This window comes from Osmerus mordax, chromosome 14 (assembly GCF_038355195.1).
Source record: "Osmerus mordax isolate fOsmMor3 chromosome 14, fOsmMor3.pri, whole genome shotgun sequence".
Classification (NCBI taxonomy): domain Eukaryota; kingdom Metazoa; phylum Chordata; class Actinopteri; order Osmeriformes; family Osmeridae; genus Osmerus; species Osmerus mordax.
Genome location: NC_090063.1, coordinates 12,803,964 through 12,826,777, shown reverse-complemented (window position 1 = coordinate 12,826,777; position 22,814 = coordinate 12,803,964). Strand labels below are relative to the sequence as shown.

Sequence of the window (22,814 nt, the reverse complement as noted above, 5' to 3'; positions counted from 1 at the left end):
ATCTCAAGATGGAAAAACGCTCCTCCCGCATGACCTCACGTCTGTGTTAATGCGATTTTAATGAAAGATTGTGATGTGGCTCTTTGGCAGAATCAGTAATGCGATTAGAGGCAGCGGTGACTTCCCCAGAGCAAATCATCGTGGCCGTGCACCGCTCTGCCTGCCATCCGAGCCAAAGCCCTTCTCCCTGTTTGTTTTTACTATGAAAACTGATGTAGGAAAGGAAAAGATTAAACATTTTGATTTGTGAGTGTCACCCCCCAAAAAACGGAGGAAGTCCAGCTGTTCCGACAGCTGACCGCGACCAACCCAGTCAGCAACCCTGTCTGTTATCACACAACTGACCTCAGATGTTTACTTTTGAATAGGTCTCTGATAGGAACCGGCCAGATAAAAACTGTCTTATACTACGTCAGCAGAGTATAAGGCGGCCTTAACCCTGCACATCATGCTTTTTGCTGAAATTTTTCATAATGTTGCAGTCAGTCAATGTGTCTTGTGTGACACAGAGCACAGACAGACAGGACAAGAGTTTGTGTAGAGGAAGCCCCCACTAAAACAGGAGCGTATCCTCTGGTCTGTTCCTCATGGAGAGACCACTTCCATGTCACAGCTCTTTGGCCAGGGGCCCTGCCTACATGCTTCCTCCCAGAACCAAGGACTTTCCGTCGCGGGACATCCTTCCAGGCGTAGGAGTGAAGGAGTGGCCGGGTGGATCAGGACGGACGGACGGACGGAGGGCTGGCCGGAGATCTGGGAAAAGGCATGAGCTGGGAATTCTGGTTGGGATGGAAACCCCGGTGAAGGGTCACGGAAGAGATAAAGACAAGCCAGTTTGTTGATAAAGACAGGGCTGAATTCCTAAAGTGAAGAGTTTAGACAGTGACACTGCAACTGTAGACATTAAGTGAAGATTAGCATCATGCTAAATCAGCCACTTACAAACACGCCATTTGATGTTGCCATAAATCGGATGGTGACGATCACATGCAGTGAGGATTAGATGGCTAAGCCTGCCCAAATCAATTCCCCCGTATCAACAACATGGCTCAATGATGAGATAAGATCATCCATGCGAGTCAAAGCCCTTTTGATTTCAGAAGGGGAGATATTAACAGAAAATACTGTCAATTTGCTGAAATGTTATCTCTGATCGCACCCAGTAAGACAGTGGGGAGGGACTGTTGACTGCTGCCTCATGAGTGTATTTCAGCTGCTAGCCTAAAGCTCCAAGTAGGCTAATGAGAGCTTGACTACTGACTTCACTCAACCCAGTGTGACCCAGTAGGTTGTTAACAAGGACTTCTATAGATTTTATCAGACTGTGTGATCATCTTAGGACATTGACTGAGTTACGGAAATACAGGCACCAAATGCCAGTCCACAGGTGAAACTTACAATCTCTATGACTTTCTATTGCTTTTTAAGTGCGTTAAGAACATAGCTATCTTAACTGAGCTAGCCAGGGAAACTAGGTAAACAGAGTATATCCCGTCTCCTAAAATAAACAGTGCAGGCTAACTGCTGGCAGACATAATGGATGGCCCTTTGTTCAACTCTGTTTGCAATTATAATATTTTTTTTATGGTCTTGAATCTTCTGTCTAAATGGAATCTTTACAGGCCAAGTCCTGATCTAGAGCAGCCATTGTTCACCATAGAATCTTTAAGAACGATGGACTACAAAAACAAGTGAGGGTTAATGTCAAGCCAAGATTTGTTTAGTTCAACGACACTATCAGTTGGTTGTGTCAGAATCCATTAAGACATTTCCAGGCAGATTTGCTGAAGGTGAACGACACATGCATTCGCCAAGGGTTGCCATTACAAGAAACATTGAATTCCCCCTTCCTAAGATCGTATACTGTCTTAAAGAGCAGCTATCATGGTAGACATCCTTCAACACAACACAATCAGGCAGAGTAATGAACCATGTGCCTACCTACATCACCACTCTGGTGTGCTTGAATTATTAGCCTAACACTGACTGTAGTCACACTAGTAAAATCAATACTGCAGGGATAATCACAGACAGCCATATGTCATCTCCCCCCCTAAATAAACAGATGTTTTTTCTTATTCCCATGTATTGTGTATGTGGCCATGATGTTTAACTCAAAGAAACACCAGGGCTCCATTTACTCTATCAAGACCGCTGCACAGAAGGTCAACAGGTTGACCAGTGCTGTGATTGGCAATACCACAGTCTGTAGCGTGAATCTAATGAAAACAACAACCTCATCACTTTCACTGTGAATAGCTGCATCGGTAGTGAAGGACTAGGCCAAGTAGTAACAGTAAAAGCATTTTCTCGTTAAGTGGGCTTTTGTGTATACTCCTCTGTATTGCACAGGCCCTCATTGGTATCCAGCCCAGGACATGGGAATACCAGAGGATGGTCTATTCCAAACAGAGCCCCAGAGCGCATGCTGGTGGTTCTCCTGTTAACTCCCAAAATGGCCAGCAAAACAGAGGCCTGTGAAAGTCACATGTACATCTTTATTTTTAGACAGATTCTCTCATTGGCTTCGCTGAGAAGAAACACTTTCTGTTGTGTGGCAGATGAAAAAGTACTCTGGTTGACGTTCTAATCCAAGCCTATTGTTTAAACCTGTGTGGCTTGTCATGGCCCAGATAGCATGGTGAGAAACTGACAAGCACACCCGACAATCGATGCAAACATGGGAGGTCAGTGTACAGTACAGGGAGTTGTCTACTATAATGCTTTCATCCCCCGGGCACCTGATGGGCCCAACCCACTGTGCTCGAGTTCATAGAGAATTAACTAACTAATACCAATATTCACTGGCCACAACTGTGACTTTTAGCTCAACGACATTCACTTAATGACCAACTCGGTTATCGTTGTGCACAAATAACGCTAGGGCCTCCAACCTCACCTGTCAACTTTCCTCAAGGTGGTGAAACAAATACATAAATGTTTTATAATATTATATATTTATATTATATATTTTATAATTTGTCATTATGCAAACTGTTTTTAAAAGTTGTTAAAATTATAGTCAACTGGGATGTACGCCAAACCAACACCCCAGAAAACACGTTTTCCAAACATCCTAAGGAACAAAAACGTTATTTAAAAAAAGTTAAAGGTAAAAACTTACGCTTTGTTGCGTTGATAAGATTTTTTCCATCTTTGTAGAGGTCTTTTATAAATTTGTTGGTTTTATCCAACTCTGCCTCGTGCGACTTAATTTTCTCTCTGAAGATGTGACTGTCCAGGTAGCACTCACTGAATTCCAAAGGGTGTAATCCCATTTCTTCAGAGCGAACTAGCTATCTGGGATAGCTAGCATAGGAACTTGTCTAAAGCAGTTGCTGGAAAGCAAAATAACAAGAAACTTGTAATGAAAAGGAGGCTTTGCCTTTTAGTTCAAAGCCTGTTTCAGTGTGTTCCCTCAAGCTCAGAAATCATTGGCAAACATTTTAGTTTTCACACAAGATCTTAGCGCGCGTTAACTAGCTTTCTTGCTAGGCTACAGCTTAAAAGCTAACTAAAGCATAACATAAGTGACAACCTGTGTGGTTGTTGACACAGTATGCTTATTTGTCAGGCTAATTCAGAGTGAAACTTGTAAACTAACAAACGCAGCAAGCAAATAAATTCTTAATTTTAGTCCACGTCCTCTAGACATTCGAGAAAGTGACAGCCGAGATTGAGAAACTCGGTGACTCCGCTGACGTGATGACAGTGGGTGTGTGTGGTGGCAAAAAAAGTTATACTCCTCCCACGAGGCTGAGTAGGCGTTTATCCCGTTAGCTCTCTTTGAGTAGAGAACAAGGATGTTAGACGTTGTAAGACAAATCCACCTTCGTGCTTTTTTTCACACGTGAAAAGACTTGTGAATGAGATGCAAATTAATATATCGTCGTCTGGCCAATACGATATTAGATTTATTTATTTATTAAATCAACCACCTTGATATTAATTTCATAAGCGGAACTAAAGCCCATCTGTATTTGTTTGTGTCGGCTGAATTAACACACGGACGTGTCACACACTCTAGCCTCCTCCGTCTGAAACAGTTGTGTTGCAGATGTTTTTAGTTTTTCAGCTGTAATTTTATCCTTGTTGTATCATTTATGCACATACTTCAATGTCCTGACCTACAATTATCTGGATATGATGTTTTGACCAAATAAGCTGCATTTATTATGACTAATCGTTAGCTACTGTGCTAGTAGCTAGCATAAGAAGTATACAGTAAGTAATGTTGCTTAGCTAGCCTGCTAACTGGATAAGCTGTTGACGTGTTCAGCTTATTACAACCAAATAACCGCTTGTTTGCAATATTGCAACTTCCTGCTTGTTAAACAGGCAGTGGATAATTATAGCAATCTAAAAAATCTAGCGAGGTTGAAACAGGCACACATTTAACAACTCTGCCTCTACAGCGCTAGTTTCAGCTGTGCTATTGTTAAACCAGATATTTACTTTTTTTTTAATAAAATAATTAGCGGTTAGAAAATAAAAATCCAAAATGCATGCCCTGATGATTTAATTGATGACTTGTATATTCTTATCTCGACAAGCTACTATGTATAGTTTACTATATATTGCTCACTCTATTTTTGTTAGAAATGCCTAATGCCAATACAAGACAGAAGCGGGGGAGACGGCACCGTCGGGCGCCAAGAGAAGACCCAGCCAGGAATGAGCTGGTGTCCAGGTCATTAGAGAGTGCACAGCAATGTCTGTTCAACCAGGACTACGGAACTGCCTTTGTACACTATCTACTGGTCCTCAATCTTGCTCCGGTGCTGAAGGACTTTGCTAGAGTGGGTAACAGTGTACTATTTTGCAGTTTTATTGTTTCAGTTTGAATTGTGTATTTTAGTTTCCTAACCTCCTCAGAAGTGTATTTTCACTGGGTTGCCCTGAACTCCCTACATATGACTTAACACTATGGCTATATTTTTACTCTGTCCAGCTCGTCCTGGCCATTCAGAAAACAAACAGCCTTTTTCTTGTGGTGGCAGGAATCCTTCCGGTTCACCCTCTTCAAATGGGCTGATGAACTGGATTCTTTGGGCCGTATACAGGACCTCTTTGACTGCTATGAGCAAGCCCTGGAGCTCTTTCCTGTCGATGAGGTCATCATCAACAGTATGGGGGAGCACTTGTTCAGGTACCATTTAGACCCCAGGCAACACCAGTCTTTTTGCAGTGACTGAGGTCAAGTGGGGTTTGAATCAAATTACATTGATTATTTGTATAGGTATGCTACCGCTTTATCTCATGGTTGTTGTGATGAACCTTTCTGTCACACACTATGCAAAAGTATATTAAGTCATATAAAAGAATAATGAAAGCATAATTTGAATAACCTGCAAAATATTCAAAGTAGAAGAACTTGCCTGTTTTTCCAGAATGGGATTCAGGGACGAAGCAGCCAGTCATTTTCATAAAGCCTTGAAGCTCAAACCAGACTTCCCAGAGGCCAGGGAGAACTTCTATCGCGTGGCTAACTGGCTGGTGGAGCGTTGGCACTTCCTGATGCTGAATGACCGTAGGAGGAATCAGAAGTACCAGCAGGCCATCCAGAAGGCGGTGGAGGGAGGCTGCAACACGATTCTGGACATAGGCACTGGCACCGGAATACTAGGGTAACGCTCTGCTCACTGCCGGAAAATATGTGTTTATTATCTTTTATACCATGGTCTGGGTGAATACTTGATTCTGACTGGCTGCAGGGGTGTCCATTATCAGGTGATAATGTACACCTAGTAAGTAGTTCCAGCAAAACTGGAAAACCGTTCTAAATAAGGTTAGGAGCTACAACTGTGTCCTCCAGCTACAGCAGCTAGTTGGTTCAATTACATAAAGGTGTTCATTCATGTGGTGGACATCAGTGGTGCCTATATGTGAATATAATCGAAATTATTATTTCACGATTGTGATCTTTGCCCCAAACTCCCTTTTCTCTGATCAGTATGTGTGCTAAGAAGGCGGGGGCTTCTGAAGTGTATGCTTGTGAGCTGTCTAAGACCATGTACGATCTGGCCTGTGAGGTGGTCGCTGCTAATGGCATGAACGGACACATCAAGATACTCCACATAAAGTCGCTAGAGATGGAGGTGCCCAAGGACATCCCTAGGCGGTACGCTCTCCATCTGTCAATGTCTAGGTTACCCGGTGATTGAAATGATGAAGGAACACAAACTTGACGTGATGTTTGACCCACTTCAGGGTGTCGTTGGTGGTGACCGAGACGGTTGATGCGGGGCTGTTTGGAGAAGGGATCATCGAAAGCCTTATCCATGCCTGGAACCACCTGCTTCTGCCTCCACAGGTAACTGGAGGGATTATTTTTTTTATGAACGACTGCCCCAACTGCAGAATAAATCATGTTGTTTTTATGGAAAGTGCCATTTGTGCTCATGTGTCACTGTTTCATATCACCGTTTCCTCAGTCAATGCAATTGATATAAAAGTAATCTTCACCAAAGAGGCTTCAACAACAACAAAAAACATGACACTGTGACAATAAAGCCTGATTTATGAGCTACAATCCTCTTATATAAAAGGATTCTAATCCTGTCTTTATCTGTTCAGTATTGGTCGAAAAGATCAATCCAGATAATTTGAAGGTTACAGCACCAAACCCCTGTATTCAGTTCTACACTGAATCTAGTAGACATTTGTAGCCATCTAGGGTACAGCCATGGTACTGCATGTTGCAAGTGTTTTAAATGGCAAGGTTTGACTTGCAAAAATGTGAATTAATAGGAATGTTTTTGTATGTATACATGCATGTTCTTGCATGTATAGACACATTTAAAACAATACTGTCATTTTTACCCTCTTCCAGAGTTCTGAGGAACAATCCAGTGGCCCCTCTCTGACAGGCCGGGTAATCCCTGCTGGGGCTACAGTGTTCGGCATGGCTATCCAGTCTCAGGAGATCCGCCGGCACCACCGGTAAAAAACAACCGGTCCAAACAAACAACTCATATGTTATTAGATACTAGGCACCTAAGAGAACAGTACACCAGGACTCCTAGTAATATTATATTGCGTAATACGTATTTGAAGTACATTAATTTACTCTTAATAACTGGAGGGCTCAAGGCAGTGGTGGACAAGTATCAAATCTACTCCAAAAGCAGGGTGGCTGGACAGTTTGGGCCTCAAGTCTAGAAACCCTATCCCATAACAAGTGAACATGCCCTAGAAACAGCAGAAGGCAGAAAACCCTAATTCAAACATTTGTCACAGAAGGAGGCCCTCCCAAGGTAGACCCATGACTCTTGCATTCCTGTAGTCTTATCTACTCTTATCTATCAAACCAACCACAATAAAGGGCAGGTGAAACGTCAGTACAAAGTATGACGCAGGCCCAACATACTGTAAAGGCTGCTCGGCTGTCTTTCAAATACATGTATTCATTTACATTTATTGATTAAGCAGCATTTGACATAGATTCATGTGAGCCCCCCTCTGCCTCCCCTTGTAGGCTGTGTGTGTCGGAGGTGGGGGGCTTGTCCATAGCAGCTGCAGGGGAGCTCCACAGCCCAGTTAGCTGTGGAGCTGCCGACTTGGACGACTCCACGGAGCCCTACACGACAGAGAGGCTGAGCAGGCTGCCTGGCGGGTACACCCCCCTCACCAAACCTTTCACTGCTCTGGACATAGACTTCAACAATGTGCAGGTCAGCAGCATAGCTGCTTTTTTTTATTTTGTAAACCTTGACTGTACATGGGGGCTGTAAGTCACTAGGTGTAGAAGTAATGTCTACTTGACGGTTCTCACATTTTCAGATGATGTGATTCTGAGCCATTGTGATGTAGTGGGTGAGAAAAGGTGGCTGGCAGGTGACAATAAAAGCACACCATTTTAGTCACCATTGCAAACTCTGCTTCACACCATCTGTGCAGTGTGCATTTTAGCCGTGATGCTAACTGCTACGCTTGTCACTACCTCCAGGAGCTGGAGGGTCTGAGCTCCAGAGAGGTGCGGAGGGTTCGTCTTCCTGTGACCCAGGGGGGTCTGCTGGACGCGCTGGCTGTGTGGTTCCAGCTCCATCTGGACCAGGAGAGCAGCTTGTCCACAGGGCCTCAGGAAGACACCTGTTGGGAGCAAGCCATCTACCCAGTGCAGACCCCACACAGTAAGATACAATCATAATACTTGGTCAGTGTTTGTAAAAATAGAGCTTGTAATCGTCAGAAGAAAAAGCTTTTTAACAAATCCATCCGGAAAAAAGGCATTTGTACATTAGAACAAAGTAAGTTTTCTTGGTTATATTTTTTTTAATCCTTCACATAGCCTTATTTGTTTCTTTGGATAAAAGCATCTGCTAAATTGATAAAATGTCAAATGTTAATGTAACAAATGCAATTCCATATTCCGTCAAATGGGGGCAGTACATATTGGAGAATGTCATGTCTTTGCTATGACATGTAAGGAAAGAAAACAGGCATCGATGCCACCAACAAATTTTGTTCGATTTAAAATCTCGATTTGAATACGTCTAAAATAACTTAAATCCTGTTTGTCAAACAGTTGTTCAACTCACGAGATTGCGTTCCTTCATTGGGTCATATTTTATAGCCCTTTCCAGTCAAATGAAGTCGCTATCAAGGCACCTTGTCTTTCAGTTGAAGTTCTATGACACGCCGACACTAATTGGCGGGGGCAGCGTCAGGGGAGACACCTCTGCGCCCCGTGATCAGCGGCATCCGTTTCCTGGGCCGCCGCCGCTGACATATGCACCGGGATACTCTGTGACAGTCTTTAGTGCTCATGAAATTCTTATAGCCCAATAAATATGCATTTTCCACAAACGCCCCCTCCTGACAAGCCAGCCACTCACTGATGTAAGGACCCAAACAGATGTTATTCCTGTAGGAATCCGTTTCACTCTGCCCCCCCCCCCCCCCCCCCCCCTTCTTCGAATCTCATTTCCCTCTTGAGCTCTCCCTACCCCTCTCTTCCGCTTTCCTCCCCGTCTGCCTCTTTCCTCTGACGTGTGGCAAAGTGTCTTGTACCATGCCAGTTCTTGTTTACTGCCTCATGAGTGCAAAGTTAGCAAGTTAGCTTCATCGGTTAAAACCGGGATAAATTCTTGCATGTTTGAAATACGTTTTTTTTTTTTTTTAGCATCCGATGTGAATTACACAAATTAAGACGATAAAGTGTCACCTAAATGACAAATATCTATGTGGCGCTGACTTTGCTGACTTTCCCCAAAAAGATGGTCTTGTTTCTTAACAGATGTCACACTAGAGCCTGGAGATGAGCTGATCGTGGACGTCTCCTGCAGCGATGCTTACCTGAGGCTCTGCAGTGTCGCCGTACTGAGAGACGGAATTGAGCTTAGCCTGGAAGAGCGTCTGAACTCGCCTCACTCTGGTCCTAATCCCGATCAGGGCTTGAGCCCAACCTTCAACCCTGAGGCGGAACTCTGCAGTGCCCTAGCCAGCCTCCAGACAGACCACTGCCAGCCCGCAGAGTCCTGTATGCTTGAGAGCTCAGAGATGGCTCTCCTCAACAACAAGCCCTACCACGACAGTTTCCGCCAAGCGCTAGCCAAACTCGTATCCAGCCTGAAGGCTGCCCAGAACCAGGGCGCAGAGGTCAAACCCAACGACCCCTCCGACCCCTTCTACGTCCTCGATGTGTCCGAAGGCTTCTCCCTGCTCTCACTGATGGCGGCCAGCCAGGGCCAGGTGAAGGCCTTCAGCTCAGTGGAGAAGAGCCAGCACCAGAAGGTTCTGGGGAGGCTTGCACAGGCCAACGGCGTCCCTGAAAAGGCCCTCGAGTTCTGGCTCAACCATGTGGAGGAAGACCAGCCCATGCTCCAGAGGCCCTCCAGGGAGAAGCTGTGGAGTGCCATCATATTAGACTGTGTGGAGACCTGTGGACTCATCAGGCAGAAGCTGATGGAAAAAGCTTCCCTGGCCAGGTAGGGAGAGAACAACAACTGATGCTGGGAACGTAGTTCAGTACCCATACGAATGTGCCTGGGAAAAATGCAAATATTGAAAATGAATGTCACTCACAGTGTAGTGTTCATAAGTAAAATGATCTATCTTAGCATTATCTTCACATACTCGCGGCCTTTGGTATCATTGTGTTTCAGTTGTTAGTAATGAGTGTAATTGTGTGTGCTCTATTTAAACATAGGTGCCTATTGGAGGATGGGGGCCAGATCTTCCCAGAGCGGATCTTGGTGTACGGCATGTTGGTGGAGTCTGACACTCTGCTGCTGGAGAGTGCTGTACAAGGCAAGGAGCCCACACTAGGCTTCAACATTGCTCCCTTCATCAATCAGTTCACTGTAAGTGACTACGTCCTAAAACCTCTCTCATACACACACCATGAATGTCATTCAAATCCCACACTTGACATGCTGTGCAAGTTCGGAGTTTGAGTTTCCTCTGCAATTCAACTTACAAAACCGTCTTCTCACCTGGCCTTAGACTTCCTCATATCTGCCATTCCCTCTCATGTGACTGATGCAATAGTCAATATTGACAGTTCACTCAGATGCAGTTTGTAGCCTTACATCATTCAAACTCAAAGGAGTACACCTGAGACCAAACTGCGTAGTTTTTTAGATGAGGACACACCTGCAATATCAGCCAATTCTTAACTCTTGCATCACAGGACACGACTTTCTTGAAGTGTGTCTCTTGACCACTTAATAGAGGAAGACCCAGTTGGAACAATCCATTTTCACTAGAGCTTACACGATACAGTGACGAGACAATTACTTTGTTTATTGTTATAAAAAGGTTTGCTTTTGTTTGCAGACGTGTTTCACCTGTAAAATCTCACGGAAATGTCTGTTCATGGGGTTCCATGCACGTTACAGGTGTGGGGAAACACGTTTGAGTTATTTAACTTTAGTTATTTTTCTATCTCGTCTTTGCTGACATTTCACTTTTTTTTTACTTAAGCTTCATGTTTGTGCTCTAATTTCGGCACAGGGCTGTCCCAGAGGACGGCAATTTGTTTTAACAGATGTTGTCTTTGAAGTGCTCCATCGAGGGCACTTGATAGTACGACTGCCACGCGGGAAACGAGTTGCCGCGTCTTAGGACATGTCTACCTGAATCCATCAGTAGTGATTACATCAGTGACTTCAAAGGGCGGGCTTTGGAGATCCTCCTGCCGTCTACGCTTTTGATCTCCGCTGTGACAGTGACAAGCATGCTTCGCACTCTGCTCCTCTGTGCTTCCAACTGCAGCAGGATGCCCATGCGTTGTTTTGTTTTTCGGATTATATTAGTGCCAATTTTGCATCTCTCCTAAATGAATCGAATCCCTTATATGTCGACTCGGAGTCGATTGACTTTGCCTGCTGTAGGAAAGAACCACTGAAATAGAATGAACAAGCCCCTTTCGTTTCAATCATTAAAGGGACATCAACTAAATATGTCTAAAATGACTCTTGGGATGAACATGTAACGAATCCCGAATGTAATTCCCACGCTCTTTAGGTCCCTGTTCATGTGTTTCTGGACTTTTCTACTCTGGAGTGCCGGCATCTAAGCGAGTCTGTGGAGCTCTTTGTACTGGATCTCATGAACACAACCGCCAACTACACAAACCGAGATGTCAAGGTCAGAAGCAGGTCGTGTAAATACAGACACTTGAATACAAACACATGCTTCTTATTCTTCTGGATATTACTAAGCAAATGTATGTTATCTACTTACAATGAATCACCTATTCAAAGCACGTTAACATACCTATTCCTCACTCGGCTAGACTAACATGTCCTGACCATTTGCAGTTGCACTGATTTACCCAGGCCGCCTGTTTGCCTCTTATTTCCCAGGTCCAGGCTACCTCGTCAGGAAGGGTGACGGCCGTCCCCTTCTGGTACCAGATTCATCTGGACCGGGACATCTGCATCAGCACCTTCAGCCGGGACTCCCACTGGAAACAAGCTGCCGTGGTGCTCCACCAGCCCCTGGAGGTGAGGGCTGGGGACTGGATACGCCTGGCCGTGCAGCTCCACAAGAGCAGCATCTCTATATCTGCCCAGATAGAGGAGCGAGAGGGCAGATCTGTGGCTATGGACTCTACCAGGGAGTCGACTCCATAAGGAGAAAGATGGCAGAGTCAAACATTGAGGACCGTGCATCAGTATGTCAACTCCTGTCAAGTGTTCTCAGGAGAAATGTCAGTATTTAGTCGAGTGTCCACCCTGTATTGATGATGTATGTTAAGACAGGGTTTGGGCTATGGGTTCTACATATGTCAAGTCTTAAAGGCCCCATAGCTATTTCTAGAGCACTTCCAGAATCATGTTCAGGTATTGCAGTTTGTGTTTTTGTGGTGTGATTGTTTTTTTGGTCAAGAATTTCTGTATGATGATTTTGTCATAGAATCCTTTGGTTATGGCTGCAGTATTTAACATTTGTTAAAACATGATAATTGATGTCAAAGATGGTAAACAAATACTGAATAAGGATTCTTGTGGAGTGTATCATTTTCTCAAGGGAGGGAAGTCATCAGAGGTGTGACATATCCAGTCAAGACTAGTTTCAAATATAACATTTGCAGGTCAACCAATTTATTGTTGTCAGCATTTTTGCAAATCCTCCTAAAGATTCCTTTGAACAGACTGCTACTCATAAGCACAGGGGATGTAAGGAATACTATTTGTTGAAGGACAATATTTGGCATCTTGAGTTTAAAACTGAGAAATGAAAGGTGTTCAAAGGTCCTATTTGAAGTTTAATGTTTTGTGATAGAAAACAATCAGTTATGGCAATGCAATGCAGCTGCTCCAACTGTAGATCCACAGTCCTGATTTGAGAAGTCTTTAGTGATAGAGATATGACACACAACTAGACAAACCAATGTAATGCGTACTGTAACAAAATTCTGTACACAATCAAAGCTATAATTCATTGGTGATGGGCGCAAGATGTTGCACACTTCTGTAGATACTCATCCAACTCCTTTACAGATAAACACAGCAACAACCAACTCTACTTTAATCCTTTCAACAGTTTCAGTTGTTCTGTATGACACCAGACTCGCCAGGGTCACTGCACGAGCCGTCAGGCTCGTGCAGTGGAACAAGGCAACAGGGAAAAAAACGACACATTGACAGCTGTGGCCAGAGTAAGTGTAGCATGCCAAGTCCTACCTAGAAAAACACAGATCATGTTCAAACGGGTGCCGTGTATCTTCTGTGTTTTCTCTACAGACAAATGGGAATATGTTTTACGCCAGAGTAAATACTTTTTTGCGTATGTATTTTTAACCCTGTGACATGTAGTCTGTGATAGAATTACCCAAATGGTTCTATAAAACTTGAGTATACTGATGAAGTCTTCAACCATACAAACGGAAGTTACATTAAAGACAAAACAATAGGAATTTATCAGCTATGTTATTACGATATATTACTGTAATCACTCTTTAGTTCAATACAGTAGAATTAAACAAAAGTATCTAAAAGGTCATGGTTGTAGTGTCATGAGCCCCTTGAGTAACCTTGAGTGTGAACATTCTTCGAGCTGTCCTTGACTGAAAGGTCCATCGCCCAACGACATCTGCGTCTGAAATCTTCATATGTTGATAAGATGTGCTTTTTTTTTTTCAATCTTCCATCGTTCAGTTAATTTGGTCGTACAAGGTTAGTTAAAGAATGTCTGGATGTAACAGGCCATACATGGTTTCTTTTCACCAATCGTATCTGGGTTTGATTATGTTGAGAGTCTTGCTTAGCAATTATACGACGCTAAGTGATCACTATGAGATCTGCATCTGCTGGCTCTTTGGCGTCGGCGGTCTCCGGATCGGTCACAGCCTCGTCCCCAACCCCCTCCTCCTCTTCCCAGGCAGCAGAGCTGAGCCCAGCAGGGGCAGAGAGTGAGTGGGGAGTGAGAGTTCTTCCCAGGCCTTGATAGCGGCCCTTGGGGGACGCCGGATTGGACATGGTCTCGGTGGCGATGGGGTCCTGGGAGCCTGCGGACAGCAGGCCCGAGCGCTCACCGTCTTCCTCAGCCTCCCCGAAATAGGTCTTCCTGGGGCGGCCCATAACCGTTCTCCCTGTTCAGGGGAGGAAGTGGAAGAGACTGTCATACAAGTATGCAATACCAAGAGCCCCCAAATCAGGAATATCAAAACATCTCTGAACCACATAGTCAGGTGGGGGGGCACTTACCGACATTGCGCACTTGTTCGGAGATGTCAGCCCTGACGTCGGAGATGTCCCACATAGCCATGAAGGAGTCAAAGCAGGAGCCCTCCTCAGCCTCCTGGATGTAGGGCTTGTAGGTGAAACTGTAGTGGTGGGCGATGGCAGCCAGGAACATCTCCACACAGATGATAAAGTCCTGACAAAACGGATGACAGCACAGCTCGGTTGAACATGGAGGATACAACACTTGTGTGCTTATCGAGCTTTTCTACCGTACCCCTTGTAAAACCACATACCATTAAATGTGAGTTGTAGTATGTAGATCAAGCATTCATACTTTAAAATGGCACCATAACAAAAAATACGTCACTCCCCGAACTAATCACACCACATCTACCAGAGGGGCATTCCATCCATCTTGGATGAAGGCGAAGCACGAACAAGACTGACAACAAGTGAACCAAGTTTACCTGCAAGCCTGTGGCCACAGCTTCCACACTGTCCCAATCCCACGTGTGTCTCTCTGAGATCACCCCCACCTTGACCAGGAAAGCAATGAACACAGCTTGCCTATCAAGAAGAAAAAGAGAGAAAACCAGCTGGTGGAAATCAATTCTAAACACAAACCGCCAACACAGAAACCTTTTTGCTAATTACTGTGTATTTCTTATACCGACTTTGCTTTGCAAACAACTTCTACACATGCAACTCAGGAAATCGTTACATATGGTTGGAATAGATGGGATGCCAAACCCAGGCCTGTTTAATACACATCCAGATATGGGAGGATATTTATTAAAATGGTAAACACAGCGGATATAAACCACTGACGTAGAGTCAGGAAATGAAAACTAGGTCCTCTGAAGTTTTGAAACTTACCAGAAGGAGACAAACACCACCAGTTTGACACACAGGAACTTGCCAACTGGCTTAATAGGGCTCAACTCTTCTCTCAGGGCTCTGTAGAAAAGCACCAGACAGTACATGGCAAACTGACAAAGAGGGAGAGAAAGAAAACATTGTCAGGTAGATGTACAAGTAGCAAGGATAAAGAAAGAGGGAGGGGAAGTCAGAAGAGGCACATAAGTAGTGAAAAATAAAACCAATACTCCATAGGGGACCAGTGCAAAGAAACACATTCACAATGGAAAAGGCTGATTCAAGATGAGCTGACTTAACGCGGAAAATCAGTCATACCAGCTGGGAGAGATTGTTGAAAATGACCAGGTAGGTCCAGGCATTGGTTGAGCTGAAGTTGCCTTCGTCATAGACGCCACATAGCTGACAGATTCTGGAAGACGATGTTGTGAGGTGAAATGGGTCATAATAATAATAATATTATTACAACCTGTTAGCAGCCTAGCTATGGTACTGTATTAAAGTAGCACTTATCCAGTGAAACAAGATGCACCTACAGAGCTATAACTGTTGTGACAGGCCTCACAACTGTGTACTGCAACACTCCCAGCTTGCATCTCAATAGCAGCACCCTGCCAAAAGACAAAAAGACCGCAAAGTAAGAACATATTTCTTATTTAGGTAATCATATAAATTAGTGGTCATAGGCTAACCAATGAAAAATCCTCCCTCAAAAGTTGATTCCCAATCTTCTAATCACATGCATTGCATTCCAACATGTAGGCCCTATGCTTAAGGACTGTGAAGTGTTTGTTCCTCAGTAAGCTTCTGAACATAACACATAACAGTACATAGAGTAAATGGTTAATTATGTTATTCTGTTATTTTCTCTTGTGAGAATGCTGCTCCACTTTCACAAAAAAAATTAAGGTCTTGTTTTAATTAGCTACAGAAAGGCATGTTGTGAATACTAGGGTTGCCTGACCAGAGCTCATTTACAGCTGGCAAATGAAGGCCTACAACAGCCCAGAACCTATATCCTTCCAGAAATCAGTCAGGGATTTGATGTTTTTTTCTTTAACCATTGTGAAACATTACATAGACAATCAGTGTCTACAAAATCAAACACACATGGTGTAATATATATGGGGTATAGACATACATACCCAGTACTTTGTTCTCTACTGCCCAGAAAACTACAAACCCCAACTAACCCCTAAAACTCTTGCTCTACCAAGACCATCATGACTACAGATAGAGATATAGAGGGAGGACTCACTCTCCCATGGGCCATGGTGGGCAGCAACAGAGTGGGGGAAGGTGTTTCTGCTGCTCTTGGACCTCCAGCATTAACGCCAGACTGGGGTACTGATTCCCCAGGTAGTTGAGCAGGAAGATCATGAAGTTGTAGATGACATAAGCCTCATAGCACTCTCTGCAGGTGTCCACGTAGATGGCTATGCCGGGGTACTTCAATGCAATCCACTGCATGGGAGAGAATGGGGAGGAAGAGGAGCGTGAACGAAGACGGTTGTGGCTGTGATCGTTGTATTTTGGGGAGCATTCGATTCAAATGTTTAACATGTTGTCGTGCATGTATTTCGAAGGATCTGTGCATTGAAAGCTAAAGGGAACTTTGTCATGGTCAGTCGGGGTATTATTAGGGCTGTTTTGAACAGGCATTCTGTTTTCTGGAGAGGACTAATGAGCATCTTGTGACAGGGAGACTTTGACTCGTGACATGGAAATGTGCCATGGGAATTAGTTGGAGGTCAATTTAAGATGAAGTACCATGCTTCTGAGTCATGCATTATGCTGCTTCAGCTAGTAACTTTATTTAGACAATCTGGCCTGCTTTCATGTGTAACATTAATGATAACTAACAGTGTTTGTTTGTGTCGGACCATGTATGTCCAAGTACGTAGGTAATTACTTACACTGTCCAAGCTGTAAATTGGGACCATCCATAAGATTCTGTAAAGCAAAAAAGGAGCAATTCACAATCAAGCACATTGTGACCATTGGTTTTTACTCTTATAGTATTTCCCCCATCATATACAAATACCAATTATGTCTATGTACCTACATGGGGACTGGAGTTAATAAAAGGGTTAAAGATGATCCCACAGCAGTATAGCAATGACAATGGCCGGGTTTCCCAGATTCGTTAAGAATTCGTTAAGAATCTCAAGAGCTTCTTAACGAATCTGGGAAACCCAGCCAATGTTTGTTACAACTGTAAAGTATACTTGGTAAAAGACATTTGGTAAAGTCTGAATTGTAACAGAAAGCATACATGCCTTATAATGGGCTTCTGTAGCTCAGGTTGAGTGTAGTTTACTAAATGTTGCAGGATACCCCATAATGATATGGGTATGGTCATAAACACAAAGATCCCTGCGATGAACCATGCTTTGTTGTGAGTGCCGACCTGGTAAACAAGATAAACATGTTATATTGATAGACTGCCAGGAATAAGAATTGCTTATGTGGCATACATAAAACTATGCAATTGCAGTACGTCAACTGACCTCGGATTTCTGTAGCTCCCAAATGCATAGGGGTAGCACGACCAGAAGTAGCAGGATATACAATAATACGACCAAAGGACGGATCCATCTCCTCCAGTTCCCACAAGTGCAAGGCATATTTCTGTCAATGCTAAGCTATCCAGTCACTAAGCTGGCTGTATAGCTACATTCACAAAGTAGTAAAGTAGCCTACAACGCTAGCTTGCTAGCAATCCAGCTAGCAAATCGAATCGTCACTGTCTATTTCTTGGTCCTGATTGTCAGCATGTATCAATTTAACCAACTCTTTCAAATGCCTGAAAACATGTTGATAACATGCTTGTAAGCAAGAAGCTGTCGTGAGTTGTTAATATTTAATTTGTGTTTCAGTAGCTAGCTACCTGAGTTGGCTGGTAGCTAGCCAGTCAGCTGATTCATTGTACACAAACCGTGACACCACGCTCACGCTGTTTGTTTTCGTCTCGAAAAATCCTGAACACTAACCTAAACCCCAAAATAACAAGGACGTAAATTATTGAAATTGATATTCAGCCCAATGACGGCTTTGAATTAAATCATTATTCTAACAGATAAGGTCAATTTCTAAAAGTTCATAAATGTTCATTGGACTTCCTGTTGATGTTCTGACCAAGCCCCGCCCATATTTTCTAACCGATTGGATAGTAAAATCACGCAATGAATCAAGACAATTTTGATTGTCCTGATCTACGATCAATCTAAAAGGGACGGCAGCAAGTTCTAATTCCACATGCACATACTTTTTTATAGTTTGGTTGATATGCTTGTGCATGCTCTTTCCACTAGATGGCAATGTACATCAAATTAAGGAAAATGTGCACTGTGAAGATAATCGAAAAATGAGTATACTATTACTATAACTAGAAACAGTAAATCATTTTTTTTTGTTACAATGGCCACTGCAATCCTCATTGTGTTTCCGATAAAATAGAAGTTGTGAGTATAAATCTCTTTCTGTCACTCTCTTCCTTTCTCTCTCTCTCCCTCTTACTTTCTGTCTCAACTTAGCATATCTGTAAAACATTAGATGCCTGCAAATAAAATGTTCAAATTAAGATTCCTAAGAAGTGAGAAATGGTGAGCGGCCTTATTTTCTTTCTTTTTTTATTAATCTTATTCCTGCAAAAGCTTTTCGAAAGGTGCAACTCAACACAAAATGTAAAACATGTGAAGTCATTAGTCCATTGTGGAAAACCAAATGGCAAAACACACTATCCTTATAATGACCAATGATTGTCTTTATTTCCACTTGTGACATTTATCAGAAGGTTTAAGCTCCCTACCGGAGAAGCTAAACCACAACAGAAGCATTGTGACCTCGGAGCAGAAGAGTCAAGGAATGCGGAATTCAACTGTGTTTATAAGAACCACAAACACAGATTGTTTACAGAATGCCTGTGTTTTTTTTGCCCTTCTCGCACAAAGTCCATTCATAGGCATAAAAGCATACTACATTTATAGGATTTTATTTGGAATCAAATGGTAACCATATTCAATTGAAAATTATATTTAAAAAATAACTGATAACTCTTTGGATCCATGTGTTGGTAATACGTTTCTTTAATACATATTAATGTTAATAAGCCTTTTCTCTATTAATTAATGCTTATCTCATCTTACAATCCACTAACCTTCACTAATTTTATGAACACTTATATAGTCTTATTAACACATATTAAACATCTTAAAACAGTCTTATTAACTTATAACTAATACTTATTACAAGCACCTTGATCTAAAGTTTTACCAAATATATGGTTGATAACTTTAACTTTTTTTGTGATACTTGTTTCAAGTGTTTCCTCATCTTAATTTCTCCAGCATACTGTCTTTCTCCGATTAGTTGGGGTGAAAGGTTTTGTCTATCCTCCACTAGATCTAGTCAGAATAACCTGCATAAATGATGGTTTTCAGTGCTGCATGACTTGAAGTCAGTGCTGGGAACTGTACCAATGTCTTGGCCTTGGTTTGTATCATTAGAAACCTGCTTTGTTTAAATACAACTTCTGGCAGTCACGAACCAAGAATCCCAGCTAACATGCAACCCACAGGTTTTAGCCCCCAACACGGTCCGACTCAATTACTCTCACAATGAGGACGGGGAGTCAAACAGTGTTTTACACACGAAAGGTTCCTTGCCTGAACTTTTCCATGATGAGGTCAGATGCTGAGACCTATAACAAAATAATCATTGCCTGGCAATGTTCTCTCATTGTTTTCTCTGGGAATGGATATCAAGGAACGCAGGCTTCTGCCAGCAATTTGTTCCCCACTTGTTTTGCCATTTTGCTTCAAGATTTTATACTTGAACATTATGTACTATGTAGAAAGTCATGAAAATCAACCTGTGGATGAGTTTGAAGCTTTCTCTCCTGTTGTTTGTAGAGCAAGGGATGGACTGAGAGAGTAAGAAAGAGAAAAAGAGAGAGAGTGAACATGTGAGTGTTTGAGTGTGTGTGTGTGAAAGAGACATACATTTTTCTCTCTTTCTTTGTCTATCTCTTTCTCTCTTTATGAAATGAGGGGAGCGGGAACTTTCCTCTGAGTCGCACCATCCTTCTACTGCCCCACAGTCACAGAAATTACTGGTTGTTGCAGGACAGATTGTTCATGAATTTTGGATCCATCCTTTGGCTTTTATGAATTAGAGATAGTCTTTGCCACAGTCGTCGAAGTGAGTGCCTTGGCGGATAGCTTGGAAGGACTGCCATGCACAATGGCATAAGGAGCACAACTATTTAAGAACAGGGTAGATAAACATCTGCTCTGTTTGATCAATCTGAAAACAACATATTTCAGCACAAACAATTCGACATCCATTGCACACCACTAAGTTGCAGTACCACAGCTTAAGATACAACATATAAGCTCCTTTAGGTTCAGTAACCCACTGATGGAACAAAGGTCCCAGGAAACCTTCCCTGAAAACGTACACGAGCATAGAGGGGAATTCTGTGCGAGAAGCCGTACTGTTTCAGTGCAGAGGTGGAGACACTTTGTCTGTTCCTTGACTTGCATCAAGAGGAACGGTATCAGCCAAAGTGCACCTCCTTTGTCAGGGGAATACACAAGTCTGCAATTATTCACCAATTATTTATTTATCTTAATACATCTGCCCAAGGCTTGTGTCTTAGGAAGTGTTCAAATTCACACAGGGAGCTCATTGTAGTTGTACAGCTTCCACAACTGACAAAGTAGGGTATCTACCATATTCTTAGGAGATATAGCTCCATTCTGAACACTTCACTTGGAAATAAAACAATTGTGTTGTATTTATAATCATAGACAGACTGTTTGAATTCTTTATGGTTCATGAACTAATATTTGATATAACATGTTTGTGATATTTCATCCTGTTTTATATCAAATTTTGGACCCAGTCTGTGTAGACTAATATTTTTGAAGGCTGACTCTATGGTTTTTAGCTCAGTTGCATGAAAGATGAGGTCATTATTAAACTGCCTGAAATAGCCCCAAGAATCTTATTGGGTAGATTGAACCAAAAGCTTTAATATCAACCAGAGCATATTAATTCATAAATCATGTTTTATCAAAGTTTCTTCAGTTGAAGACTTTCACAACGTATTTGAAACATGTTTTTCTCTTTTGGTTAAGTTTTTGTACTTGAACTATCGTGCTAAGTCTTGGTTTTAGCTAACCTGCATGGTATGAGTTCACCCTGAGGTGTACTTGTTGGACTCAACACTGCTGCAATGCGTCAGTTCATCTGTGCAATGTTGAGAGACAAGTGGGCGACAAGGGAGATATGGGGTGCATGCCACATTCATGGCTTTGATTCAAAATAGCTATTCCCCTGTTGCCTACATTGCTTAAGCAATGTTATTTCAGAATTGTGACTTTGCAAAATTTTTCTTTTACTGTCTTCACATGTGTGAATTCATTGTTAGTTGGAGTTACCAATGACCAGTTACCAGGATGGAAACACATGTAAACAACATTTCCTGTTCTCTACGACAGATTGGTCTTTGCATTTAGGCAGCAGTAGCTTACTGTTACTATCCAACATATCACAACAAACGTCTCGCAAGCTCTCTCTTTGTAAACTCACAGAGCATCGACCCAAGTAATGGACAGTGCTGCTCTTTAATTGACCTGTAAGCATTTTACTTAAGCATGAGTGGCAGCTAAGTGGATAGATGTGATGTGATGGATCAAGAAGGACATTAACAGGGAACGTGTACAATAGCGCTGTGCTGCTGAATTGTCTATCGGCCTTGAACATATTTTGTTTCAACGCAAAGGCCATGGCCCTAACTTGGCTCTGAGCACACTGTTCTATATAGAGAGAGGCTGTTTGGCCCTTTGAGGTCCTCTGTTATTTGCTTTTGAGTTTTATTCAATTCACTACTGGCAAGAAGCAATATTCCCACAAAACTCCACCAATCTAAAACCCTGCACTCCCTCTTTTTCTTTCTTTCTTTCTTTCTTTCTTTCTGTCTCTCTCTTTGTCTCTCTTCCTCTCACTCTCTCTCTTGTCCTACATTTCACAAAACCCAGACATTTGTATCCCTTAAACCATAGCGATGAGAGGAACCCTGTGTTTGTTCAGGTTTGATGGAAACTGACAAAGTGTGACTTGTTTCTCATACATGGACCAGGTCCTTAAAGAATATGACCCATTCAGCCTTATCACCAGCCCTCCCAGACAAATAACAGCTTCCAGGAAATCTATGACACCCTCATTTCTGTTGTTGTTTTTGGAGCTGAAATCCATAATTAAGCAAATAGATTCCTTTGGCTCGCAATCAAAAACACAAATGTGAAAGAAAAACATATGCAATACAAAACATATCAGAACAATCCACCTTATCTAGTACTTTGCTTATGAAATGTAAATTATTTCCATATTATGGAATTATTATTACTATTATTATTGAGCTGTAAACTAAGCCCAAATATCAAACCTGTTTTGAAGCAAAACTTGATTAAAATCGAGACCAGTTGTGTACTTCAAGAGATCCTCTTTTGGCAACTGACAAAAAGCCTCTCTTAGGGATCACATTCCCTCTGGTCTCTCCCAGCCTTTCACATCCTCTCTGTTGACATGGGTTAACCCTGAAGGCTCCGTATGCCAAGCAGGTCAGAGGTCACTCATTCAAATCACTCCCAGACCGATACTTCCTTTTCTCCCAGACACTGAGAAAACCATCAACTGCCTCTTAAGAAAAATATTGGTAGTTCTTGAGATGTCAGCTGAAGGAATCTACTTTCTTTGAGACGAGGATTGCATGTTAATCTCAGTGTTCTTCACTAT

The 22,814-nt window shown here is 42.6% G+C and overlaps 3 protein-coding genes across 4 annotated transcripts in view; 1 reads left to right on the top strand and 2 right to left on the bottom strand.

Annotated features, from left to right (window-relative positions):
• Nucleotides 1–3,668, bottom strand: part of arhgap10 (Rho GTPase activating protein 10) — a 44,104-nt gene extending 40,436 nt beyond the window's left edge. The window contains exon 1 of the mRNA XM_067250330.1: nt 3,125–3,668. Coding sequence (XP_067106431.1) covers nt 3,125–3,278 — 154 coding nt within the window. The 5' untranslated portion in view covers nt 3,279–3,668. The remainder of the gene's footprint in view (nt 1–3,124) is intronic.
• Nucleotides 3,669–4,039: 371 nt separating this feature from the next.
• prmt9 (protein arginine methyltransferase 9) lies at nt 4,040–12,449 on the top strand. 2 transcript variants are annotated; one of them, XM_067250408.1, is made up of 13 exons: nt 4,040–4,224; nt 4,600–4,799; nt 5,001–5,149; nt 5,391–5,627; nt 5,954–6,121; nt 6,211–6,313; nt 6,833–6,942; nt 7,478–7,673; nt 7,949–8,132; nt 9,239–9,929; nt 10,151–10,304; nt 11,470–11,592; nt 11,811–12,449. In XM_067250408.1, the coding sequence occupies exons 2-13, from the start codon at nt 4,602–4,604 to the stop codon at nt 12,078–12,080; spliced, it is 2,583 nt and encodes an 860-aa protein (XP_067106509.1). In that variant the 5' UTR covers nt 4,040–4,224; nt 4,600–4,601; the 3' UTR covers nt 12,081–12,449. The 2 variants fall into 2 exon arrangements, with proteins under 2 accessions (XP_067106509.1, XP_067106510.1); XM_067250409.1 differs by having other exon boundaries at nt 11,470–11,603; nt 11,811–11,961.
• A 245-nt stretch (nt 12,450–12,694) lies between these two features.
• On the bottom strand, nt 12,695–18,107 carry tmem184c (transmembrane protein 184C). Its single transcript, XM_067250410.1, has 10 exons — nt 17,522–18,107; nt 17,291–17,421; nt 16,928–16,964; nt 16,270–16,475; nt 15,548–15,622; nt 15,330–15,423; nt 15,012–15,124; nt 14,603–14,702; nt 14,157–14,328; nt 12,695–14,041 (listed from the first exon to the last, which is right to left on the bottom strand). Exons 1-10 carry the CDS (start codon nt 17,636–17,638, stop codon nt 13,731–13,733), a joined length of 1,356 nt encoding a protein of 451 aa, XP_067106511.1. The 5' UTR covers nt 17,639–18,107; the 3' UTR covers nt 12,695–13,730.
• Nucleotides 18,108–22,814: the final 4,707 nt, after the last annotated feature.

Excerpts from the sequence above, each read along its gene's own strand:
- prmt9 (XM_067250408.1), top strand. The coding sequence starts at position 4,602 with ATGCCTAATGCCAATACAAGACAGAAGCGGGGGAGACGGCACCGTCGG. Across the intron at positions 5,628-5,953 it reads ACTGGCACCGGAATACTAGG|TATGTGTGCTAAGAAGGCGG; the intron begins GTAACGCTCTGC and ends TTCTCTGATCAG. Across the intron at positions 11,593-11,810 it reads ACACAAACCGAGATGTCAAG|GTCCAGGCTACCTCGTCAGG; the intron begins GTCAGAAGCAGG and ends CTTATTTCCCAG.
- tmem184c (XM_067250410.1), bottom strand. The coding sequence starts at position 17,638 with ATGCCTTGCACTTGTGGGAACTGGAGGAGATGGATCCGTCCTTTGGTC. Across the intron at positions 16,476-16,927 it reads CAATTTACAGCTTGGACAGT|TGGATTGCATTGAAGTACCC; the intron begins GTAAGTAATTAC and ends TCTCCCATGCAG. Across the intron at positions 14,042-14,156 it reads CGAACAAGTGCGCAATGTCG|GGAGAACGGTTATGGGCCGC; the intron begins GTAAGTGCCCCC and ends TCCCCTGAACAG.